The sequence below is a fragment of the Pelophylax lessonae genome (assembly GCF_965119305.1).
Source record: "Pelophylax lessonae genome assembly, chromosome: 2".
Taxonomy (NCBI): domain Eukaryota; kingdom Metazoa; phylum Chordata; class Amphibia; order Anura; family Ranidae; genus Pelophylax; species Pelophylax lessonae.
The window spans coordinates 426,979,851-427,007,099 of record NC_138769.1 but is presented as its reverse complement, the minus strand read 5'-3'; the positions used below and the strand labels follow the sequence as shown (position 1 = coordinate 427,007,099).

At 45.3% G+C, this 27,249-nt stretch overlaps 1 protein-coding gene across 1 annotated transcript in view; it reads left to right on the top strand.

The window, feature by feature from the left end:
- NUP88 (nucleoporin 88) overlaps positions 1 to 12,120 on the top strand; it is a gene marked incomplete at its 5' end in the record, with an annotated part of 68,805 nt that extends 56,685 nt beyond the window's left edge. The window contains 3 exons of the mRNA XM_082247083.1: positions 10,410 to 10,536; positions 10,617 to 10,735; positions 11,790 to 12,120. Coding sequence (XP_082103209.1) covers positions 10,410 to 10,536; positions 10,617 to 10,735; positions 11,790 to 11,853 — 310 coding nt within the window. The 3' untranslated portion in view covers positions 11,854 to 12,120. The remainder of the gene's footprint in view (positions 1 to 10,409; positions 10,537 to 10,616; positions 10,736 to 11,789) is intronic.
- Between the last annotated feature and the right edge of the window lie 15,129 nt (positions 12,121 to 27,249).

Genomic DNA, 27,249 nt, shown 5'->3' with positions numbered 1-27,249 from the left:
CGATATTTTAGCCATTGCCTATCGGTACCAGCTGATATTTTGAACATTTAAAGTTTTGCAAAATAAACACAATTTTCGACACATCTGTTAGTGCCGGTTCACACTACTCCGACCAAGTCGCCTGACAAGTAGCTCCCAATGCTGTGCAATGGAACCGTTCTAATCAGAGCGACTCTAGTCGCTCCGACTTAGAAAATGGTTCCTGCACTATTTTTTGGCGAAGTCGGAGCGACTTGCATTGACTTCCATTATGAGAAGTCGTTTGCAAGCCGCGATGAAGTCGCGCTGCACGGCGACTTCGAAGTCGGGGCGACTGAGTCGGATTAGTGTGAACATTTTTTAACACTGCAGTCCAGTGCAAATTAAACTGCTAGAAAAAAAGCTAGACAACAACAAATGGCTAGACAGTGGATTGGAGGAATCGGTGGACGACTGCTGCAGTAGTGTACTCACTGCAATGATTTTAAGTCACTAACTGCAGTCAGTGCAAATCTGCTAGAAAAAAAGCGAGACAGTGGGGAGTCAGTGGACTACTGCTGCAGTAGTACATTCACTCACTGCAATAATTTTAAATCACTACTGCAGTCACTGCAGTAGTGATTTAAAATGATTGCAGCAGTGAGTGGCGCACTACTGCAGCAGTGGTCCACCGACTCCATTTCACTGTCTAGCTTTTTTTCTAGCAGTTTTGCACTGATTGCAGCGCAGTACAGTGCAGTCAGTGCAAAACTGCTATAAAAAAAGCTAAACAGTAGAAAGGATTGGAGTGGAGTGGACACTAGTACTATACTCTTACACTTTCAATACTCCCAGTTAAGTAGAACAATATTATAGTGCAGACAGCATAACATTTCAGCATGTTCACCAGTTAAACGGCTTCTTTTTTTTTTTTCATAAATTGCTGTCACTTTACTAAAAACACGCTCACTTGGTACCGAGGAAGGAGGAGCAGAAAGGTATCTTCTAGCATGAGAAGCAAGTCTTTTGTAGCGTGCCTCGTTTTCTTTCCACCACAGAAGAGGATCACCACTTCTTCTTTCAATTAATGGTTCCTTCAAATAGAGATGAAGTTCATCATCCAGGCTCGTTATTGCAGATTCAGAAGAATCATCCGCATGAAGCCCCAATAAAACACTGGACATGGCATCTATTTTACCACGATGAAGTTTCTCTTCTGTCCGTTGTCTTTTTGGACATTTTTCTTCTGCATCCTGCTTTTCCACATTAGACACCTGCTCTTCTTGACTTTTTTTTCTGGCAGGAACCTCCTGCACCTCCTGTTGAATATCTTCTGTCAGCCATTGTTTTGCCTTGGCCAATACATCAGAAGAGAAAGGATGGTTCTTGTATCGAGAATCCAAAATACATGCAAGCACAACATTTTTATTCTCTTCATGCTTCTTAAAACGTTTGGCAAGGCTGTCCCTCATGGCCTGCCTACATGTTTTAATGCCATGTGTGTTGGGTCCTTCATTCTGTTGAAGAAGCATCTTCAGCACACTCACACATGGGATGACAGATGACACAGATGAGTCGTTAATGACTCACTTCTAGTGTCACTTCCTCTATGGGGAGGAGGATTTCAATGATATTGACTACAATGTCCCACTGATCAGCAGTAGGACAAGAATATCCTCCATATTCACCTGAATATATGGTAAGAGCTCTCTTCTGCTCCAGCATTCTTTGCAGCATGTGAAGTGTTAAGTTCCATAGTGTTGGAACAGCGTTAATCAAGTTGTTTTTGGGTAGGCCAAGGTCTTCCTAAATGCACCTCAGTCGCTGCTTGGCAAGGATTGAATGGTGGAAATAGCCTGCGCACCTCTTCAGCATGCTAATTATGTCAAGCAAAGCTCTCTGGTTTGACAGACCATCATTTACCACAAGTTGGAGGGTGTGTGCAATGCAACTGAGGTCTGACACTTCAGCAAGTCTCATCCCTTTCATCATGTCGCTCCGCTGTCTCGAAGCACAACATCACTCGGTCTTTGGTGATTCCCCATTCTTCTAGCACGCCTAGAAATCTTTCTCCAATGTACTCCCCAGTGTGGGATCCTTGCATCACTTTTGTATTCAACACCAAATGCCTTCTTGTCCATCCGCTGTCAATGAAGTGGCATGTAAGACTCAGTGATTCTGTTTGTCCTGACCAGCAGTCAGTCGTGAATGAGAGTGAGTTGCCAGCATTTTCTGGTTTCAGCATAGCCTTTACTTTCTCAACGACCTTTTGGTGAATCTTTCACAGCATTTTAGTTTGATAAAACTTGTCACTCTTCAGTGTGTAATTTGGCTCAAGTATGGACACCAACCACTTAAATCCAGAGTCAAGACACCATTGTAAATGGCTGGTTATCAGTGACCATCATCTCTGTGATTTCTCTGTCCAACAGTTGGGATCTTCTATCTGACTTTAGCCACCTGTTTTTTTTCTGAAACATATCTGTTGTTGCCTGGGATATTAAAGTTTCACCTTGTGATTTTTGTTTTTTCTGTGCTTCATGATACAATTCAACATTATGAACTCTTAGATGGGCCCAAAGATTTGACGTATTTTTGGTTTTTGCAGTTATTGATCCCATGCTTACATTGTTTGTGCACGTGTTACACACTGCAGCTGCTTTTCCTGGAGATGGAGATGAAAAATAGTCCCAGACCACACTTTAAATTTTTCTATCTGCATCCATCTCCATTGAAATTTGAAAGACACTAATGAAATTGAATATAGGCTTAAAAAAACTGGCTGGCTGGCACCCTTGGGTGGGTGGCTGTGGCTGGCACCCTTTGGTGGGTGGCTGGCACCTTGTGGTGGGTGGCTGGCACCTTGTGGTGGGTGGCTGGCACCTTGTGGTGGGTGGCTGGCTGTGGCAGGCAACCTGTGGTGGCTGGCTGGCAACCTTTGGTGGCTGGCTGGCACCCTGTGGCGGGTGGCTGGCTGGCACCCTGTGGTGTGGCGGTGGCTGGCTGGCACCCTGTGGTGTGGCGGGTGGCTGGCACCCTGTGGTGGCTGGCTGGCTGGTACAGGCCCAGGGGGGGGGGGGTGGCTGGCTGGCTGATACAGACAGGCAGAGCCTGTGGCTGGCTGGTACAGGACTGTGGGTGGCTTGCTGGCTGGCTGGCACCTGGCAGCTGTGGGTGTATGTGTGTGGCCACGGCGGCTGTGTTAAACACACTGTGCACTGTGACTGTACTGTATGAGAATCACTCACTGTCCCGACTCCAGTATGTGGCCACGGCGGCTGTGTTAAACGCACTGTGACAGTCATACACTCACTGTCCCGACTCCAGTTGAGGCTGAGGGAGGCGGCCTAAGAAGGCAGAAGCTGTCCCAGTGCACGGAGGTGCGTTGCGCCACATACGCGATGACGTCACAACGATATCGGTAACCGAGGCAGATTCCGATATATCGGGGAAAGTGCATATCGGCGCTCGATATATTGGCTTTGCCGATAATCGGTTGATCGATTTTTATTATTTATATATCTATATATATATATATATATATATATATATATATATATATATATATATATATATATATCTATATCTCTTCTGTTATTAGAGTACATATATTCCCTCACAATATAGCTACAAATTCTGGTTGGACCCTCTGCACACTGCTACACCCTTTCCAGCAAAATATGCAATGAAAAACAGGGATATTTAGTTCACATAAAGTCCATCCAGAATTTGGAGTGTTAATATGTAGTTATGCCCCTTTAGCACCTGATAGTTTAAATACATGTTCAAGCTTTTGGGAATTTGAGCACAGGTATATCTTATCATATAGCTGGTTATTTGTATTTACCACTGCATAAAGATACAGTGGGTACAGAAAGTATTCAGACCCCCTTTAATTTTTCACTCTTTGTTATATTGCAGCCATTTGCTAAAATCATTTAGGTTCATTCTTCTTCCTCATGAATGTACACATAGCACCCCATACTGACAGAAAAACACAGAATTGTTGACATTGTTGCAGATTAATTAAAAAAGAAAAACTGAAATATCACATGGTCCTAAGTATTCAGACCCTTTGCTGTGACACTCATATATTTAACTCAGGTGCTTTCCATTTCTTCTGATCATCCTTGAGATGGTTCTATACCTTCATTTGAGTCCAGCTGTGTTTGATTATACTGATTGGACTTGATTAGGAAAGCCACACACCTGTCTATATATAAGACCTTCCAGATCACAATGCATGTCAGAGCAAATGAGAATCATGAGGTCAAAGGAACTGCCTGAAGAGCTCAGAGACAGAATTGTGGCAAGGCACAGATCTGGCCAAGGTTACAAAAAGATTTCTGCTGCACTTAAGGTTCCTAAGAGCACAGTGGCCTCCATAATCCTCAAATGGAAGACGTTTGGGACGACCAGAACCCTTCCTAGAGCTGGCCGTCCGGCCAAACTGAGCTATCAGGGGAGAAGAGCCTTGGTGAGAGAGGTAAAGAAGAACCCAAAGATCATTGTGGCTGAGCTCCAGAGATGCAGTCAGGAGATGGGAGAAAGTTGTAGAAAGTCAACCATCACTGCAGCCCTCCACCAGTCGGGGCTTTATGGCAGAGTGGCCCGACGGAAGCCTCTCCTCAGTGTAAGACACATGAAAGCACGCATGGAGTTTGCTAAAAAACACCTGAAGGACTCCAAGATGGTGAGAAATAAGATTCTCTGGTCTGATGAGACCAAAATAGAACTTTTTGGCCTTAATTGTAAGCGGTATGTGTGGAGAAAACCAGGCACTGCTCATCACCTGTCCAATACAGTCCCAACAGTGAAGCATGGTGGTGGCAGCATCATGCTGTGGGGGTGTTTTTCAGCTGCAGGGACAGGACGACTGGTTGCAATCGAGGGAAAGATGAATGCGGTCAAGTACAGGGATATCCTGGACAAAAACCTTCTCCAGAGTGCTCTGGACCTCAGACTGGGCCGAAGGTTTACCTTCCAACAAGACAATGACCCTAAGCACACAGCTAAAATAACGAAGGAGTGGCTTCACAACAACTCAGTGACTGTTCTTGAATGGCCCAGCCAGAGCCCTGACTTAAACCCAATTGAGCATCTCTGGGGAGACCTAAAAATGGCTGTCCACCAACGTTTACCATCCAACCTGACAGAACTGGAGAGGATCTGCAAGGAGGAATGGCAGAGGATCCCCAAATCCAGGTGTGAAAGACTTGTTGCATCTTTCCCAAAAAGACTCCTGGCTGTATTAGATCAAAAGGGGGCTTCTACTAAATACTGAGCAAAGGGTCTGAATACTTAGGACCATGTGATATTTCAGTTTTTCTTTTTTAATCTGCAACAATTCTGTGTTTTTCTGTCAGTATGGGGTGCTATGTGTACATTCATGCGGAAGAAGAATGAACCTAAATGATTTTAGCAAATGGCTGCAATATAACAAAGAGTGAAAAATTTAAGGAGGTCTGAATACTTTCCGTACCCACTGTATTTAAGAATAAATTTGTCTTTTTTTTTAAACTTTACATAACTAAATTATACACCCCATTTTTTTTGGTTATTTTATCCGATTAATCTAAACAATAATCGGCCAACTAATCGATCAGGAGTAAGGACCTAGTTCCTTGCTTGGGATCTCTGGTCCTGGCAATTTTTATCTTTTTCCTTTTTAGTTAGATTTTTTTTTTTCCTTGAGATCTACAATCAACTGCCAGCGAGCATGTGCAGACCACAGCTCCGCACTAGGTTGGCCGCAACATAGCCCCACTAGACAGTGGCTGGCCTGCAAGTTAAACTCCTCACGAGGTCGCATACGACCAGGTTTTGGCCCGCACCGTAGCGTTCGCCCCCCCCCCCCCCCCCCCCATTTCGATTTGCGAGATGTTCTGTCTGGAGCGGTGCCCGCCTGGTTCCTGGTATGGTGAGTACCTGCCCCCCTCCTCTCCCTGGGAAAGGTTTTGGGGTGGACGCGAGCCCCTCCCTGGGACGGGCGGACCCCTGGGTTTCCCTCCTTCCCATTAGGCTCCCCCCTATGCCTTGGTGGTCCCTGTTGGTCATCTAGTTATCTGTGATGCCTCTTTGGATGTGGCGCCCCTGGTTTCTAGACGGTCTGTTTCGGCGGGGGTCCTTGGGTGTGTTTTGTGGCTCAAGTGACGGTCTGTTGACCAGACCTCTTAAAAAAAAAAAAAAAAAAAAAAAGGCCTCAACTGATCTTCCTTTTCAGGGAGATTGCTTGTTTGGAGCTACACTGGATGACCTCTTTTAGGAGACTCACCGGGGGGAGATTACTTTTCTTTTGCAGGCAAGTTAGGGTAAGGTACCTCATCGTAGACATGGCCCTTCCTTCTCAACTTACGCTCACAAGATGTTTTTTTGTCCCTCTGGGTCGGCTGATAAGGGTTCAAAGTCTTTCAAGGCCTCTACGGGAGGATCCAAATGACCTTGGTCTGGCAACCCGAGAGCAGGATTCTCCAGACCCACAGACCAGGCTCCTTCTGCATGAAGATGCGCCTTTACCTGTGCCTGGGGGAGGGGGGGGGGCATCTTCACTGGTTTCCTGGCCATGGACCTCTTTGGTGCAAGACAAGTGGGTCCACGAAGTCATACGGTCCGGCTACGAGATTGAGTTTCGTTCTTACCCTCCGGAAAGGTTCTTACCTTCTAATGTGCATCTGTCCCCGGACGGGTCACAAGCTCTTGGGGCAGTGCTTTGGGGCAGTGCTAGATATGTTACTTCAGGGGGTGATTGTCCTGGTTCCGACCTCGGAATGTTTTCAGGGGTTTTGTTCTAACCTGTTCATGGTCCCAAAGAAAGAGGGCAAGGTGCATCCAATTCTGGATCTCAAGGCCCTAAACTACTTTGTGCGGGTACAGAAGTTCAGATTGGAGTCTATACGCACAGTGGTGCCATCCCTGCATTAGGGTGATTTATTTTCCTCGATCAACATAAAGGACGCTTACTTGCACATCCCAATATGTGTCTGTCACCAGCGTTTCCTCCGCTTTGCCGTGGGAGAAGAGCATTATCAGTTTGTGGCGTTACCCTTTGGTCTCGCCTCCACTCCTCGGGTCTTCACAAAAGTGTTGACCATTGTGCTGGCATTGTTATGTCAGCGGTGGGGATAGCAGTGCTGGGCTCCCTGGATGACCTTCTCTTGTGAGCGGAGTCCCCTACTGCTCTGGTGGACAAATCGCATACGGACTCTGAGGGAGTTCGGCTGGCTTCTGAATTATCAGAAGTCTGCTCTGGTTCCTTCCACTCTAGCCAGAGTGTTCCTTCCTTTGGACAAACTCCAGACTTGCATGCGGGTGCTGGGCCTGATGGTTTCTACCTTCGAGGCAGTCCCGTTTGCACAGTTCCATACGAGGTCCCTGCAAAGGGAGATCTAGGCCAAATGGGAAAAGTGTCCAAAGTTTCTGGACAACCAGATCTGGCTGAGCTGGGAAACAAAAGGGTCTCTGGTCTGGTGGCTTTGTTCCCCAGCTCTTCGTCAGGGCAAATCCTTTCTCCCTTTGTATTGGACAGTGGTCATCACGGATGCCAATATGTCCGGGTGGAGAGGTGTCCTGGGCCAGAGCTCCGCTCAGGGTGTTTGGACACTGGAAGAGTCCGAACTCCCGATCAATGTTCTGGAACTCCGAGCGATCAGACTGTGCCTGAATCACTGGACGGATAGTCTTCAGGGGTGTCCAGTGCGTATCCAATTGGACAACACCACGGCTGTGGCTTTTGTCAATCAGGGTGGAACAAGAAGTGTGTTGGCAGCTCCAGAGGTAGCCAGCATTCTACGGTGGGCAGAACGCTTTGTTCCGGCCCCCTCCACGGTACACATTCCAGGGGTAGAAAATTGTCAGGCAAATTATCTCAGTTTGCAGGCATTGGATGAAGGGGAGTGGTCCCTTCATCCAGATGGGTTTCATCAGTTGTGTCTCCAGTGGGGCACCCCCAAGGTGGATCTGTTGGCATCTTGGCTCGACAGGAAGGTGCAAAGGTTTGTGGCATAGTTACGGGATGCGCTAGGGGACACCACAGATGCGCTGGTGGCACCGTGGGTCCCAATATCGTCTGATTTACGCTTTTCCCTCCTCTCAAGCTTCTGCCGAGACTTTTGCACAGGATCGAGGCAGAAGGAATTCTGGTCATTCTAGTGGCCCTGTTCTGGCCTCGAGAGTTTTGGTACACCTGGTGCGGCTGGTCGCCAACGTCCCTTGGAGGCTGCCTCTCAGGGAGGATCTGTTGTCCCAAGAACCGATCTTCCATCCTGCTTTACAGTTGCTGGCTTTGACGGTTTGGCTGTTGAAAGCCAGGTGCTGAAGGATAGAGGTTTGCCTGGATCGTGATTCCAACACTTCTGAAAGCTAGGAAGTCTACCTCTAGGAAGATCTACCATCATACATGGAAAGCGTAAATTTCATGGTGTGAGTCACTTGGTATTCACCCACGCTCTTTTTCTAGGTGGCTCGAGTCTTGACCTTTCTTCAACGGGGGGTTGAGCAGAAATTTACTTTGAGTACCATACAAGGGCCAGCTGTCCACTCCCTGGTGTGTACATTTTTATTCAGGGGGTTCGACATGCGGTTCCACCAGTGCGGTCTCCACTTTTGCCTTGGGATCTTAACCTGGTGTTTTCAGTCCTCCAGAAACCTCCCTTTGAAAATATTCGGGAGATTCCCCTGCTTGCGCTGCTCCAGAAGGTGGCTTTTCTGGTGGCTATCGTTTTGGTGCGCAGGGTGCCCACAAAGATAAGGCGACTCTTCGCCCCTGTCCGGCGTTCCTTCCAAAAGTTGTCTCCGATTTCCATTTGAATGAGGACAGTGTGTTGCCTTCCCTGTGTCCCAGGCCAAAACATCCTAAGGAAATCTCGTTGCATGACCTGGATTTGTTTCGGGCAATTTGGGTGTACCTGGCAGCTACGGAGTCTTTTAGGAAGTTAGACTCACTGTTTGTACTCACGGATGGGCCTTAAAGGACTGTCCACTTTGTCTGACCATTTCTAGATGGATCTGATGGACGGTGACTCAGGCCTATTCGATTAAGGGTCAGGTTCCTCCTTTCCTTGTGAAGGCGCACTCTACTGGGGCGCTCAGTGCTTCTTGGGCCTTCCGTCATCCGACATCAGTGACGCAGGTGTGCAAGGCGGTTACCTGGTCGTCGATGCACACTTTCAAAAAGTTTTAAAAAGTGGATGTGTTGGCATCCGCGGATGACTTTTTTGGCCGCAAGATTTTGCATGCTGCTGTTTAGAGGGTCTGTTCCCTCTCTGGGGGAGTTATTTTCAGGTGGGCTCTAGTTGTTTTTGGTTGAGCTCCTGTTACCCGATTTGCTGCGGTTTAGCCTTGGGTAAATTTTTTGCTGTTCCCACCCCTCATGTTTTGACACTGCTTTGGGATGTCCCACTGGTCAAGTTTCTCCAGAGCTGTGTCCGTCAATGAACAAAAGAGAAAATGTGATTTTTGACTTACCGTAAAATCCATTTCTCTTGATGTTCAGTGACGGACACAGCACCTGTTCCTCTATGGAGTTGTAATCCTTCTGACACTGCTTATGATGAAACTGAGTACCTATAGCAGAGAGGGGGAGTATACCTCCTGGGACTGCCCATAGGTGGAGTCGAGCCTTTTTTTCTGCCTAGTGTCCTACTCCTGTAGGGAGCAGAATAACCCACTGGTCAAGATTCTCAGGAGCTGTGTCTGTCAATGAACATCAGAGAAATGGATTTTATGGTAAGTCAAAAATCCCATTATGCCACTTTTGATAGATAAAACATCAGAGAGAACCGGCATAACGGAGAACAGAGAGGCATATAGGGGTTGATTTACTAAAACCGGAGAGTGCAAAATCTGGTGCAGCTCTGCATAGAAACCAGTCCATGTCCAGGTCTTTGCTTAATTGAACAAGCTGAAGTTAGAAGCTGAAGTTAGAAGCTGAAGTTAGAAGCTGAAGTTAGAAGCTGAAGTTAGAAGCTGAAGTTAGAAGCTGAAGTTAGAAGCTGAAGTTAGAAGCTGAAGTTAGAAGCTGAAGTTAGAAGCTGAAGTTAGAAGCTGAAGTTAGAAGCTGAAGTTAGAAGCTGAAGTTAGAAGCTGAAGTTAGAAGCTGAAGTTAGAAGCTGAAGTTAGAAGCTGAAGTTAGAAGCTGAAGTTAGAAGCTGAAGTTAGAAGCTGAAGTTAGAAGCTGAAGTTAGAAGCTGATTGGCTACCATGCAGAGCTGGGCCATGTTTTGCATTTTCTAGCTTTAGTAAATCAACCCCATAGCCTCCCAGGCTTGAGGGTTATGGAGGGAAAGACTTACTATATGGGCACCTGGAAACTTCCATATTGTTTATGTAGCTAGAATTTTATTTTTAGTTTTAATAACTACTCAAGTTAGTTTTTATTTGCTTATGGTAATTGTCTTCTTTCACTTACTGCATGCGGCTGGATTTTATGTTTATTACTCTGATGTGTCCATTAGGATGAAGGTTGTGCTGCGCAATTTCTATACCCAGCTCTGCATTTTATCAGACAGTGAAAGAGACATGAAAAAAGAGCTACAGATAACGTCTGAACAGCTACATCACCTAGGAAATGCAATAAAACAGGTAAAAGTGTTGATTGTAGCTTAAATGCCTTGAATAGTTACATCATTCTGTGATAAACACATTTTGTATCTTCAACACAGATCAAAATGAAAACTGCTTACCAAGAGAAGCAGGTGGAAAAAGAAAAAAGTCCAAGTGTGTCTAACCTGACCCTTAATAACTACCAGAAGAAGACTATCCAGACTGTATTAAAAGAAGAGTAAGTATCTAAACAGAGTTGATGGTCAGTGGTTGGTATTGGCATGTTCATTTTGTGAAAAAATGCAATGGCTGTATGCTAGTCAGTGTGGAGAATAAAATGTGATAGTGATAATTTTTTGTGCCACACAATATTAGCCCAACAGTTTTTTATCAGGAGCCAATTTTCAGTAAAAAAAAAATACACTAATGCTAATATTGGTGTACACAAATGCATTGAAAAGATGAGGTTGCCCAGCGTAAAAGAATACCAAGCACGTCAAAGCCTAAAGTTGCGTAATTTAAAAACTCCTCCAGGTCATCAGTTTAGAGTTGACCATAAAAAATGAGCCTAGAATTATTGCTCTCCCTCTGGCACATGTGTAGTGGAATCTTCCAAAACTTCCAAATCATATGTACGTGACCCTGACGTGTGCATTTTGAAATTTGTATGTATGTGAGGGCAGGCATAAAGAACTTTTAATAGCTTGGATGTTATTTACATTTTATTGCAGCATAATACGCTCCATTAGCTTCCTTCCGGGCCAAAGCAGCCTGGGAAGGTGACAGCAGAAAATTGCATTGATATTTGTTGCTCCTGGGAAATTCGTGAATAGATCTTTGCTGGTCTTCCTCCCCTCTACTGGGCGACACTCTTCATGAGGGTTCCAGCCCAACAGGTGGGACAGCAGAGCACAGGATGCATGGTGGGGCTAGTCACACTTTCGAGTCTGCAAAAGCATTCAGGCAGCTATAAACCTGCCCTGTTTTCATCTAAAAGCTGACAGTAAAGAAAGAAGGATGTATATGTGCATATCTTCTCTTACTATGGTTAATATTTTTAAACACTGTATATTCTATCCTGCCAGCAGGTGTAATACTAGTCTAGTTTTTTTTGTTACATTATTTGCATGGCTATTTTTTTACCTTTGCTTACAGAATCCCATTGTATATAGAACTAAATAAGTTTGCAGTGCTAGGACTTATGAGAAACTGTTTTTGTTCTGCTCTATAAAATAAGCTTTTATGTAATTTTTTTTTTTCATGCTGTATTTATCCTGGCTTTCTTGTTTTAGGGGTGAACATATTCAAGAAATGGTAAAACAAATAAACAGTATCCGGAGCCACGTGAACTTTTAACTCCTAAGGAGGTTAAAAACTTTCTATTTAAGGGAAATGCTTTTCATTTATTTTGTAGATTGTACTTATGGGACTAGCAGATCTAAGCTCTCTGGATTGTACACTTGGCCACAGAATGTTCATCATTCATCATTGTACTTGCTGATTGGAGTTTCCTGAATGGATTTATTCCTGTTTTATCATTGAGACTGTATAGAATGCACTTTTTTTTTTTTTTTTTTTTTTTTTTAACAACCAAAATGCAAAAGATTTTTTTTCCACGCTCGAAATACATACCTTTTTCAATGTTCTGGTCTGAGTTAACATTTTTGATGATCTTCATAAATCCTGCACAAAAATGTATTTTCCTTAGGAACTATGTAGCTAAAACTTCCAAATCAACTTTTCCCTGCATAAAAGATCTCAACACTCCAGCTGCCCACACTGCCGATCTGCAGGACTGAAAACAAGCTGCAGAGTCTGCCACTTTCTGGTTTTCTGTATTTCAAGCTGCCCCTATTTTACTACAGTAGACAGGAGAAAAATTAGCACTGGCAGGCTGAACCAAGGAGTGCACTAGGAGATCAGAAGTCTAACATTACTAGTCTGGATCTTTAGACTGTTTGTGTGTCATTAACAGAGATTAGCAGTAGGAGAAGTTATTTTATGTTGACTTTGCAGGGACAGTTGCTTTGGAACATTTATTTAAATCTCTTCATTCTAGGGTGGAGAACTGGAAGGTAGTTTTTCCTCAGCAGACTTCTGGACCCACTGGAATGGTCTCTCTAGCAGGAGGTATTGCAGAAGATGGAAGTCTGGGGGATGGTGGATGTGGATTTACTACAATCTCATTTTAGTAAACGGTTGGACAGGTTAATTTCCTGTGACCTGAAGGTGGATGTTATGGATGCCCTGGTGGCACCGATTAATTTTAGTTTTCCATTCCTCACTGAAATTACTAACTCATCTACTTCAAAAGTGAGGTTGTTCTAGTCATTGTAGCTCCTGAGAGTATGGTATTCCAGCCTTGTTTATCTGTTAGAGGCTGCTATGTGGCCTCTACAAGATTGGCCAGATCTGTTATCTCAAGGACCTCTGCCACCTAGTCTCTTTATTTTTGTATTGGCTGTTAAAATTCTGGTTATGAGAGACACTGGATTTAGTTCCCAACCATGCTTTAGCTTGGTAATCTACTTCCTGCTAGATTTATCATTGATGTGGAAGGCTTACAGGTGCATCTCAAAAAATGAGAATATTAACAAAAAGTTAATTTATTTCAGTAATTTAATTCAAAAAGTGAAAGTCATATTGTATAGATTCATTATACACAGGGATATATTTAAAGCATGTCCTTCTTTTAATATTGATGATTACGGCTTACAGCTAGTGAAAACCCAAAATTCAGTATCTCAGAAAATTAGACTATTGTGAAAAAGTTCCATAGTGTAGACTAGTGTCACACTCTAGTCAATTCAAAACACCTGTAAAGGTTTCCTGAGCCTTTAAATGGTCTCTCTCTGTCTCTGTTTCAGTGGATTACACAATCAGGGGCAAGACTGCTGACTTGACAGTTGTCCAGAAGACAGTAATTGAAACCCTCCATAAAGAAAAGTCACAAAAGGTCATTGCTAAAGAAGCTGGCTGTATCCAAGCATATTAATGGAAAGTTGAGCAGAAGAAAAAAGTGTGGTAGAAAAAGCTGAACAAGCAACAAGGATAACCGCAGTATTTGAGAGGACTGTGAAGCAAAGGCCATTCAAGAATTTGGGAAAGATTCACAAGGAGTGGACTACGGCTGGTGTCAGTGCTTTAAGAGCCACCACACACAGATGTATCCAGGACATAGGCTACAACTGTCGCAATCCTTGTGTCAAGCCACTCCTGAACCAGAGACTACATCAGAAGCGTCTTACTTGGGCTAAGGAGAAAAACATTTTGACTGTTGCTCAGTGGTCCAAACTCCTCTTTTGAATGTAAACTTTGCATTTCATTTGGAAATCAAGGTCTCAGTCTGGAGGAAGAGTGGGGGGAGTCACAGAATCCAAGTTGCATGAGGTTCAGTGTGAAGTTTTCACAGTCAATGATGATTTGGGGAGCCATGTCATCTGCTGCTGTTGGTCCACTGTGTTTTATCAGGTCCAAAGTCAGCGCAGCCCTCTACCAGGAAATTCTAGAGCACTTAATGCTTTCTGCTGCTGACCAGCTTTATAGAGATGCTGATTTTATTTTTCAGCAGGACTTGGCACCTGCCCACACTGCCAAAAGTACCAATACCTGGTTAAATGATCATGATATCACTTTGCTTTCTTGGCCCCAAAACTTGCCTGACCTAAACCCCATAGAATCTGTGGGGTATTGTCAAGAGGAAGATGAGACACCAGACCCAGTAATGCAGACGCGCGGACAGACGCTATCGAAGCAACCTGGGCTTCCATAACACCTCAGCAGTGCCACAGGCCGATCACCTCTATACCACGCCACATTGATGCAGCAATTCAGGCCTTGCATACCATACTGTACATGGACCTACTTTTTAGTAAGGCAATATTTCTTTATTAAAAATCCTTTTTTTTTTTTTTTTTTTTTTTTTTTTATTGGTCGTGTCTCTCATATAATATTCTAGTTTTTGTAGATGCTAAATTTGGGGTTTTCACTAGCTGTAAGCCATAATCATCAAAATTAAAAGAAGGAAATGCTTGAAATAGATCACTCTGTGTGTAATTAATCTATATAATATGAGTTTCACTTTTTAAGTTAAATTACTGAAATAAATTAGCTTTTTGAGATATTTTAATCTTTTAAGATGCACCTGTATAGGCATTGGGGGGTTCCATGCATGCCTTTTTTTTTTTTTTTTTTGTAAACCATGTTTGTTCTTCCAGTGTGGGTGGAAGCAAGATTTTTGTCTTAACTGTAAAATACTTCTCAGAGTACATTAATGGGGCAGAGGGGTATTCAGTTATATGTGACTGCCTTCAGAAGATTGGGCACTGGCAAAGATAGCTATACTCTCTCCCACTTACTATGCAAGTTTTCCTAGTAAGCGATAGGAGTGGGTCATAAGGACAAAGGTGTGTGGCGAACTGTGTCCATTTAATGTGCTCCAAGAAAAGGATTTTACAGGTAAGGCAAAAAATCCTATTTTCTTAATTGTACATTTGAGGGGACACAGAAGTAGTCAAGTACATTGTGCTTTTGTTTGAACTGCTTTTTAGACATCCCAAACAGGCCCACAAGTCAAAAGAGGTGGTTCAACAGTGTTTACAGAGCAATCCTGAAAACTTTGACTGAAGCTGGAATCAGAGGAGGCCTGAACATCACCTGGTAGAACATCATTACCATGTGAATAGAAGGTCAGATGGAAGCCTTGCAAATCTGAGAAACCATTTTCTGATGCGGAAAAGCCAAGAAATGCCAAAGTAATAATAAAGGCAAGGTTCCACCTTTCCCTCTACGATTAGTTCATAGGTAAGAATTATAAACTTCCGCATCCACCTGCAAATAGTGAAATGCCGAGCAGGTTGTTTCTTGTAGAAATATTTGGGCCAGCCTTAGCCCTGACATAGTGTCACGCTGTCTGAAGGAAACTGTAGCTCACTGAACAGTATGTACCACATCCAGATAGTGGGACGTTTGGGAGCAGTACATAAAAAAGGGAGAACAATGAGATGACCATTGTGAAAGGAGGAACCCACCTTAGAAAAGAGGCCTTAAACTTCAACTCCACTTTTCTGATTTTGTGGCCCTTTCTTGCCAAACTGACAATTTTTCACAGAGGTGATCACCATAAGGAAAGCAACCTCGTGAGTGAGATGAGGTAGGTTCAAAGGATGGTTTCAGAAGAACCAACGGACCCGAGCTGAGATCACTGAGCATGGGGTTACTGTGGATGGGTAAGCCAGGATGATCAGGTAGGAAGATTGGTTAATGTAGTTAGAGGAAGTGGTAGGGACTCACAGAAAAGGATGTATGGAGAACTGAATGCATAGCTAAAGTCCTGAAGTAAGAGGGAAGGACTTAGATTTCTAGAGCCCTGGGCTGAATTTTATTGGTATTACAAAGAGTGTAATAAGAAATGTAAAAATGAAATCAAGATGGCTAAAATAGTACATGAGACATATAGCGGAAGAGAGTAAAAAAGAACAAAAAAAACTAAGATTCCAGTCACAACTTACCAACCAGCCAGCGACCTACCGAATTGACCTGTCTCACAGTATGCGTTAAAAACGGGTTTGGTTGCACACATTTGCAAATACATGCATAAGCTGCAGTCCCTGACAAGGCACCCTGTGATCTGCAGTCCCTAACTCTACAATTTACAATGAGAGCACATGCATTTAATGGGAGTAAAAAGAACCCCAAGAAACTCTTTAAGTATATAAACAGTAAGAAAGCGAGGCCAGAACACATTGGCCCCATAAGACGACAAAGGTAATATGGCCACAGAGGACAGAGAGAAGGCGGAAGTGTTTAAATAATTTCTTCTCTGCAGTCTTCACAAAAAAATCGGGGGCTACACTAACCCAGCTTGTAAAGCTAAACTAAATAATACACCTCTGGAAGTACCCCCATGGCTAACAGAGGATAGACTGAGAACTAACCTAGAGAAACTTAACAGAAATAAATCACCGGGACCATATGGCTTGCACCCGAGGGTTCTTAAAGAGCTCAGCCAGGTGATTGCCAGACCATTATTCTTGATCTTTAAGGATAGTCTACAGATGGGTATGGTGTCAGCTGATTGGAAAAAAGCCAATGTGGTACCAATATTTAAAAAAGGGCCAAGATATATCCCAGGTAACTATAGGCTGGTCAGCCTAACATCAGTAGTCTGAAAGATTTTGGAGGGGATGTTAAGGGACCACATACAAGACTTTTTAGTAATGAAAATGGTATTATTAGTAGTAATCAGCATGAATTCATGAAAAATAGTTCTTGCCAAACTAATCTATTAACCTTCTACGATGAAGTGAGCTGCCACTTAGATAAAGGTAGGCCTGTGGATGGGGTATATCTGGACTTTGCAAAGGCCTTTGACACCGTTCCTCACAAACGCTTACTGTACAAACTAAGGAAGGTAGGTATGGACCATAGGGTGAGTACCTGGATAGAGAACTGGCTCCAGGGGAGAGTACAGAGGGTGGTGATTAATGGGGAGTACTCGGATTGGGCGGGTGTGGACAGTGCCCCAAGGTTCTGTCCTGGGGCTAATCCTGTTTAATTTATTCATAAATGATCTAGAGGAGGGAATATTGAGTACAATTTCAGTATTTGCGGATGATACTAAACTAAGAATGCCAATATCTTCTATGCAGGATGTGGAAACCTTACAAGCGGATCTGAACAAAATAATGGGGTGGGCAACTACATGGCAGACGAGGTTTAATGTTGAAAAATGTAAAGTAATGCACTTGGGTGTCAGAAACACGAAAGCAAGCTACTCACTGGGGGGGAAACCTCTGGTTGAGTCAAGGATGAAAAAGGATCTGGGGGTACTGGGAGACAACAGGCTTGGCAGTGGCATACAATGCCAAGCCGCTGCAAGCAAAGCCAATAGAATACTGGCATGTATAAAAAAGGGGATTCACTCCATAAATAAAGAAATTATTCTCCCACTCTACAAGACTCTGGTCTGGCCACATCTGGAGTATGCTGTCCAGTTCTGGGCACTGGTCCTCAGGAAGGATGTGCTGGGACTGGAGAGAGTCCAGAGAGGGGCAACAAAAATAATTAGGGGAATGGAGGGCATCTGTATAAATACTGTACTGGCGACCCTAGCATAAGGAACAAACTTTTCAGAGAAAGGGAATACAATAAGACACGTGGCCACTCACTAAAACGTGAGGAAAAACGGTTTAAACTTAAAATATGTAAGGGGTTCTTCACTGTCAGAGCGGTAAGGATGCGGAATTTTCTTCCACAAGCAGTCGTATCAGCAGGGAGCATCGATAGTTTCAAAAAACTATTAGATGGGCACCTTAACCGCTTGCCGACCGCCACACAACGAGAGCCTGTGAAGCTCTAGGGAGGCGCGCTCATGCTCCCGCGTGGTCACGGACCCCCCCCCCCCCCCCCCGCACGTGTGCCCGGCGGACCCCATGTCACCGGAAAAAAGGCAGGCGGCTAATGTAAACAAAGCCGCCTGTCCTTCCCTGTGTAAGAATGAAGATCACACGGTTCTACTATGTAGGACCGTTGATCTCTGTTCTTACACTAGTAGCCACAGCCAATCACAGTTAGAAACACGCCCCTAGGGACACACTTAACCCCTCCCTCTCCAATAGAGTTAACTCCTTCACTGCCAGTGTAATTTTTGCAGTAACAGTGCATATGTATAGCACTGATTACTGCAGTAATGTCACTGGTAACCCCAAAAGTGTGAAAAATGTCAGTCAAGGATCCGATCTGTCCACGCAAAAATCACAGATCACCGACATTACTCGTTTTTTAAAAAAAAAAAAAAAACAACAAAAATGACAAAAATCTTTCCCTTAGTAAACGTAATAACTTTTGCGCAAACCAATCAAAATATGCTTTTTGCGTTTTTTTTTTTTTTACCAAACATAGGTAGCATAAAACAATTGGCCTAAAATGTTAAAAAATTTTGATTACTTTTTTTTTTTTGGGAATTTCATATAAAAAAATTTGAAAAATATTGTAATTTTTGCAAAATTGGCGCTCTTTTTTTGTTTATAGCGCATGATCAAAAAATCGCACAGGTGATCAAATACCACCAAAAGAAAGCTCTGTTTGTGGGGAAAAAAAGGACGTCAAATTAGTTTAGGTACAGCGTCGCACGACTGCGCAATTGTCTGTCAGTCACGTAGTGCCGAATCGCAAAATAGGCTCTGGTCAGGAAGGGGGTAAAATCTTCCGGGGCTTAAGTGGTTAAAGACCACAACATTCAGGAGTATACAATGTACGGTTAACAGCAAACACACACACACATCATAGGTTGGACTGGTGTCTTTTTTTGACCTCGCAAACAATGTAACTGGTGCACAACCTATAGGTGGATATAAAAAAAAGTCTTTACATCCCTGTAGTGATTCTGATTCAGCTGTCCTACTAGTATTTTTTTACATCTACGCCGTTGCCTCTTACAGCAAAAACCATGGTCCCCAAAAAGCTTCAAAATCATCAAGGTTATCTCATTGTTGGAAGGTATCAGGCAGAAGGGTACTAACAATTTCCAAGGCATAAGCTATACCATGGAACACAGAGAAGATGGTTATCAACTCTTGGAGAAAATATGGCACAACCAAGAACTTTACCTCCAAAACTGTTGGAGAAAACCAAGAGGCCTACAGCAACCATATTCTTCATATATCGGGGCTGTGGGATAGGCTGGTAAGACCAAAAGCATTTTCTTATTAAGAAAAACATCCAAATCTGGCTACTTGTTGCAAAAACCTACATAAAGTCTGCCAAAAGCATGCAGGAAAATGTGCAATGGTTTGATGAGACCAGGTTGAATTTTTTGACCATGATTCCAATGTGTTGGGTGCAAAACCAACATTGCGCATCGCCCAAAAAAAAAAAAAAAAACACCACCGTACCCACAGTGAAGCATAGTGGTAGCAGCATTATGCAGAACAGCCAAAGGAAACAGGCCTAATCCTAGTTGCACAGGTACCGCAGAATCAAGTAATTCCCTGTTCATGACAGAAGCTCTACAGCAGCAAACTAGTGTGTTCTGCCCGTCTCCAATATCCTTCAAAGCAAGATCTAAGATGCAAGCTCCCTACAACCAGAAGTTACTAGTTGGGAACAAATGGTTTCCATGGAGTCGCCTTTAACTGCATCATTGTAACAGTGAGATCTACAGTACCCATTAACAACCAGTATTATGCTACCTCTCGACATAAGGATTCCCAATACTACTAGAAAGTGAAGACACAGCATTACCTAGATGTCCCACAGTGTCTTAGACAGGAGACCTATCCAGAGTGCAACCCCAGGATGTAGCCAGATCCACCTGTTCTAGGATACCAGAATGCAGCCAACAGATGAGAAGGCTGCATAATCCTGCAAGGAACTACCTGGGCCCCAGAGACCGACACTCTTATGGGCCATACACACTATACAATTGTCTTTAGCTTTTTTCCTTTAGATTTACCAAAACCATATAATATGAGGCAGGCCCTTGCACTACATAGTTGAAGGTAAATCTAAAGGAAATCTAACCACAAAAGTTGTATAGTGTGTATCCAGCTTTAGTCTGTACTGGAACTAGACCAACAACAACAAGGGATGGTGCTAAGGTAGATTGAAAAAGTGGGAGAATAGGAGGTGCTTCTGAGAGCAAAGCCCCTCACTACCCAAGGTTCCTGCAAGGAAGGGTGAAGGATAACTTAATGTAATGAGGGGCCAGGATGCAAACATTCTGTGGACCCTTCCAGCTAGGAACTAAGCTAATGTCCCCTACCAGTGACAGATTCCAGTGCTGAACCCTGATAAAGTAAGTCCAGCCTTTTGGTGCAATGTCTGCTAGGGTCCCCAAGTAACTTCTCTCTTGCCAAGGTTGTGCCTGGGTGTTTCACAATGGTGATGCCAGAAAAAAAACACTGAGCCAAGCACAGATGTCAATGCAATGAGAATTACCAGGTGTGTTGCAGCAACACCTGGAAGGTTCATTTCTCTATCGTTCATTGACAGATGCAGTTTCTGATGCATATCAGTAGGGTTATACTGCCCCCTACAAGAGAATGACACTAGGCAGGAAAAAAGTTCTGGCTACGCCTATGGTCAGTCCCGGGGGTATACCCTTTCTTCCTGCATAGGATGTCAGTTTTAATCTGCCTAGTTAGGAGTAAGGACCTAGTCCCTTGCTGGGATATCTGGTCCTGGCAAAGTTTTTTTTCTAGATAATTTTTTTTTTTGTTCGCTTTTTCTCCAGATATTTTTTCCTGTGAGATCTACAAGCAACTATGCCGGATCTGGGCGGCGGGCTGGATGTATAAATCCAGTGGTCACTCCAGCCGGCCAGCTAGCGCGCACAGGCCTCAACTCCGCGCTGGGTCAACCACTACATAGTCCCACTGGACGGGGACTGGCCCCGCGAGTTAAATGTCTCGCCAGGGCGCATACGGCCGGGTCTAGGCCTGAGTCTCACGTTCCTATTTGGCTGACAGCCCCCACTTCAGTGGAGACGGGTGCTGTCAGGAGATGGCGCCAGCCTGTTCCGGTATGGTGAGTAAATTTTCCACCCTCTTCCCCTGCCAGATTTTGGGGTGGATGCGGGCCCTTCTCTGAGACGGTCAGACCCTCACATTCCCGGGTTCCCCTCTGTTTTGTCACGCACCCCCTCTACTACCAGCCCCCCCACCCCCCTCCTCATACTGGGCCTACTCCCGGGGGCTGGGACCACGCTTTGGGCTGGATGTGGGGGCAGGGGGTGCGCTGCCAGTGCCAGACGAACGATTATGCGGGGGGGGGGTCTCTGCCTGTTCCTCCAGGGCCCACCTGCCAACTGATCCCTTTTGGAGTCTAGGGGGTCTCCACAAGGGTTCTCGGCTTCTTTGCAGGCCGCACGGAGCTACCATTTTCTTGTAGCCTCGTGCTGAGGAGATCGACAGTAATCTTGGTACACCCGGCATGGCCATTGGCGGTGGTTCTTTCTATAGGAATCAGAATGGGAGTTCCTGGAGGTGTTTTTTTGTGGATGGAGCACCACCCTATACCCTGGGGGTGTTTCTCAGATCCTTTCTTTTTTTAGATCGAGCTGCTGCTGACACGTGCTGTACAGACCTTCTTGGCCTCCTGCTGCATCAAGGTACAGTGGGTCTGGGTGTCTCTCTCTCTGCTGGGGGTCTCCAGCACGCTTGCCTAACCTCCGGGGGGGGGGGGCTGTAGCGTGGTGGGACCTCTTGGGGTAAAAAAAAAAAAAACTCACTTTTTTAAGCCTTTGCTGATGGGTTCCCCTGGTGCAAAATGGACCCTACAGATCTTGCATCTCCACCTGACCCCCTCGGGGAGGCTGCAGGGCCCTCTAGACCCCAGCTGTCTACAGATGCAGTTTTGGCGGTCCTGGAAGCGTTTGTGTCCCGGGTAGAGGTGGCCTCTAAAGGCAAGGTGCTAAGAAATGCCCTCCGCCTACCCCTGCCTCATCTGATGTCTCAGGTTCTGAGTCTGATTCAGCCACCGCAGATACGGGTCTCCCTGCTGGGTCCGCTACCTTGCTCCCTGTCTCCTTTGAGAGTGAGGATTACATTTCTACCTCCACTGCTGCGCAAGATAAGGCGCTGGTGGGTGTACGAGTTGTTTCTGTGCGTGAGACCCTAAAAATGGAGAATGCGACTGAGGCGCAGGTTATGTTTGGCACTCACAAGTCATCCAGAGCGGCAAAGGTTTTTTCCTTACCGCATATTTTGACCCATGTTAAAAAAAAAAAAGAATGGAACTGTGGGGTGCCTAAGCGAATTAATAGACGCTACCCTTGTGAGGAGTCCCTGATAAAGAAGTGGACTGTGCCACCTACAGTGGACCCTCCGGTCTCTAGGTTGAATAAAGTTAGCGTGATTCCAGTGAAGGATTCCCTGTCATTTAAGGATTCCGAGGATAGGAAGGCGGAGTCTGTGGCCCACAATATGTACTTTCTAGCGGGGTCTGCACTGAGACCGGTGTTTACAGTTGCCCTTGTCACGCAAACATTGACTGAATGGGCTAAGTTACTACGCCGTGACTTGGAGTGAATAGATCTCCCTCCTGCATTTGAGGAGATGTTGGACCAGCTGGTGCAGGGGCTGCAATTTGTTTACGATGCCGCGCTGGACACTGCTCCCATATTGGGCCAACTGTCGGTTTTGGCAGTGGTCCTCCGGCATATACTTTGGTGAAAGTGCTGGTCTGCGGATCAGACTTCAAAGAAGGCCTTGACTAATCTGCCTTTTCAAGGCGATCGCCTGTTTTGGAGCTATGCTGGATGACATCAATAAGGGGGGAAGAGTACCCTTCTTCTGCAGGCTAACAAGGGTAAGGACCCTCGTCGCAGACGGTGTCCCTCCTTTTCAGCACACAAGATGTTTTTTCAGTCCCTCAGGGTCAGTCGATAAGGCAAAGCCCTTCAAATCTCCCTCGGGCGGTCCCAAATCGACCCTGGTCTGGCAAACAATAGTCTGGTTTCTCCAGACCTGCGGACAAGCCCACTTCGGCCTGAAGGTGCGCCCTCACCCGTATCTGGGGTGGGGGAAGATGTCTGGACCTGTGGCTATCTCGGATACCAGACATATGGATTCAGGAGGTCATACGGTCCGGTTACAAGATCGAGTTTAAATCTGTCCCTCCGGTGAGGTTTTTCCCTTCCAATGTGCGACTGTCCCCGGATTGCTTGCTGGTGCTCTTTGGGGCAGTTCAGGACCTGGCACAACAGGGTGTAATAGTTCTGTGTGCGGAATGTTTTCATGGCTTTTATTCAAGCCTGTTCTCGGTTCCCAGGAAGGAAGGCAATGTGCGTCCAATCCTGGACCTGAAAGCACTAAATTGCTTAGTGAGTTCAAAATTTCAAGATGGAATCGGTTCGCAGTGTGGTGGCCTCCCTACAGCAGGGGGATTTCCTGGCCTCCATAGACATCAAAGATGCCTACCTTCACATCCCAATCTGTGCAGGACACCAATGGTTTTCTCAGTTTTGCCGTGGGAGAGGATCACTATCAGTTTGTGGCTTGCCCTTTGGTTTCGCCTCTGCTCCTTGGGTCTTCACAAAGGTGTTGGCTCCGATCCTGGTGCTGTTGTGGCAGCTGGGGATATCGGTCCTGGATTTGCTTCTCCGTGCGGAGTCTCCTACAGTGCTGGAAACAAATTTGGAAATCACCATGAGAACTCTGGAGGGGTTTGGGTGGATTCTCAACCTTCAGAAGTTGTCCTTGGTCCCTTTCATGAGACTGGACTACCTGGGCCTGACTTTGGACTCGGTCTCAGCCAGGGTGTTTCTTCCGCCGAAAAACAACTCCAGACTGCGGTTCAGCTGTTGCTGTTCAGCAAATGGTCATCCTTTTGGACCTGTATGAGAGTTCTGGGACTGATGGTGTCATCCTTCTATGTGGTTCCCTTCGCTCAATTCCACATGAGGATCCTCCAGAAGGAAATCCTTCTCAAATGTAACAAGAATCCAAATTCCCTGGACATTCAGATCCACCTGAGCCGGGTGACCAAGGAGTCCCTGGTCTGGTGGCTTGGGTCCCCTATGCTCAAGCTAGGGAAATCCTTTCCCCCTATATATTGCACAATTGTCACCACGGATGCAAGTCTGTCTGGGTGGGGTGGGGGGGGGGGGTTCTCGGCAGGCTGTCTGCTCAAGGAGTCTGGTTCCCTGGAGGAGTCCAAGTTAACGATCAATGTTCTGGAACTGAGAGCGATCTGGCTTTGCCTAGTCAACTGGACCGAGTACCTGCAGGGTTGTCCAGTGCGCATTCAAGCAGACAGTGTCACGGCCATGGCTTATGTCAATCACCAAGGGAACACGAAGTGGCAGGCAGCCTTCGTTGGGCGGAACACTTTTTGTTCCAGCTCTCTCTGCTGTTCACATTTCAAGAGGGGAAAATTGGCAGGCGGATTACCTCAGTCGACAGGCCTTGGATGCAGGGGAATGGTTCCTCCATCCAGAGGTGTTCCAGCAGTTGTGCCTTCATGAGGCACTCCAGATCTATGTAGATCTGTTGGCATTTTGGGTCAACAGAAAAGTACAGAAGTTGTGGCCCGCTCCCGGGACCCTCTGGCAGATGCTGCAGACGCTCTGGTGGCCCCATGGGGTGAGTATCAGCTGACGTATACCCTTCCTCCTTTCAAGTTGCTGCCAAGACTTCTTTGCAGGATCCAGGCGGAAGGGATTCTGGTCATTCTTGTGGCTCCGGACTGGCCTTTCCGAGCTTGGTACGCTGACCTGGTCAGGCTAGTCCCGGACACTCCTTGGAGACTAACGCTGGATACACACTATACAACTTTTGTTGGTAGATTTCCTTTAAATTTACCTTCAACTATGTAGTGCAGGAGCCTGCCTGATTGCATACAAATTGAAAGTGTTTAGGGCTGACCTCCATATTCTATGGTTTTGGTAAGTCCTAAAGGAAAAAAAATCTAAAGAAAATTGTATAGTGTCTATACAGCTTTACTCTCAGGGAGGATTTACTGTCTCAAGGCCAATCTTCCATCCTGCTTTACGGTCGCTGGCTTTGATGGCTTGGCTATTGAAAACCAGGTGCTAATGAAAAGGGGATTGTCTGCTTAAGTGATTCCCACTCTGCTTAAAGCGAGTAAAGTGACTTCTAGGAAGATTTATCATCGTTCGTGGAAGTCGTATATTGCGTGGTGCGAGTCTCTTGGGGCTCCCCCTCGCTCTTACTCAGTGGGTCGGATCTTGGATTTCCTTCAACGGGGAGTTGATCAAAAGTTAGCCTTGAGTACTATCAAGGGTCAGGTTTCGGCCCTGGCAATTTTCTTTCAAAGCCCATTGGCCTCCCATTCCCTGGTGCGTAACTTCATCCAGGGGGTGCGACACTTGGCACCTCCAGTGCCACCTTGGGACCTTCATTTGGTGCTGTCGGTTCTTCAGAAACTTCCCTTTGAAAGTATTCGGGAGATTCCCCTGCTTACCTTATCCCAGAAGGTGGCCATCACTTCTGCGCTCAGGGTGTTAGAACTGGTGGCATTGTCCCGTCGTTCTCCCTACCTCGTGGTTCACAGGGATAAAGTGGTACTTCGTCCGGATCCGTCCTTTCTTCCTTCCAAAGGTGGTTTCCAGTTTTCATTTAAATGAGGACATCATGTTACCTTCTTTGTGGGTCCAAAGAAAGGGCTGCCTGCTTCTGCTGCGGCTATTTCCAGATGGATCAGACAGACAGTTGTGCATGCTTATTAAATTAAGGGTCAGGTTCCACTTTTCCCTGTTAAGGCACATTCTACTAGGGAGCTTAGTGCTTCCTGATCTTTTCATCAGGCATCTGTGCTTCAGTATTGCAAGGCGGCTACCTGGTTGTATGTTCACACTTTTACCAAATTTTATAAGGTGGATGTGCTGGCATCTGCAGATGCCTCTTTTGGCCGCAAAGTTTTGCAGGCTGCTATTTAGGGGACTTTTTGGCCTTCCTTGACCGTGTTTAGTTTGTTTCAGGTGGGCCTCATCTGTTCTGATGAGTCTTGTGTTGCCTGGTTGGCTATGTTTAGCCTTGGGGACTTGTTTTTTTCTGCTGTTCCCACCCCTCGTTTTATGGCACTGCTTTGGGACGTCCCTACTGATATGCATCAGAGACTGCGTCTGTCAATGAACAATAGAGAAAACTGGATTTTGACTTACTGTAAAATCCTTTTCTCTTAAGTTCATTGACGGACACAGTACCCGCCCCTCCATTTGAGTTGGGTTGGTATTATTTCTCTGCCACTGCTTTGATACAAAATTGACATCCTATGCAGGAAGAGAGAGAGTATAGCCCCTGGGACTGCCCATAGGTGTAGCAAGAACTTTTTTTTTTTTTTCCTGCCTAGTGTCCTACTGCTGTAGGGGGCAGTAAACCCTACTGATATGCAGCAGAGACTGCGTCCGTCAATGAACTTAGAGGAAAGGATTTTACGGTAAGTCAAAAATCCAGTTATTCCTGTTAGTGTGAAGGGCAGCAGACATTGCACTCAGATGACCTGAAAGGTCAAAAAGTCCATCTGGAGATGAATAACACAGAGGGGTAAAGGGTACAATTGATGGCTTCACAATTGTTCGAATAAGAAGTGGTGGTGCATGCATGAATGCATAAATGAATACACCCCAACAGATTTGTTAGAAAATGTTGATTCTGAATGAAAAGTAAAAGATTTCTATGGGACACTATACTTAGAAAATACTCCCACAAATGTGGGCCATTGATTGCAATCAAGATTTGTTAATTTACACACAAAAATAAAATGGGACTTTTGTCACTGTAAAAAATCTTTCTCTGAGTTCATGGACAGCCATAGTGCTCAGTATTCAGAACCATAGGTTATACTGCACCCTACAGGAGTAGGACACTAGGCAGAAAAAAAACAAACTTGGCTACGCCTATGGGCAGTCCGAGCTTGTATATATCCCCCCCCCCTCTGCTTTAGGCCTCTAGTTTAGTAACAAGCAGTGTCATAAGTATCACAACACACTCCATAGAGGGGTGGGTGCTGTGTCCATCAATTAACTTTAGTGCCGAAAGAGAAAGGGATTTTACGGTAAGTAACAAAAATCCCATTTTCTCTTTCATTCATTGATGGACACGGCGCTCCATATTCAGAACCATATGGAGGTCCCCAAGCAATGGCAAAAGGGAAATGAAAGGTGGGACGAAAAACCCAAGGCTAAACCAAGAAGCCAAACCAGGTAACAGGAGCCCCACCTGAAAAACCATACCCCCAAAAAAAGATACGACCCTCTAAACAGCATCCTGCAAAACCGTGCAGCCGAAG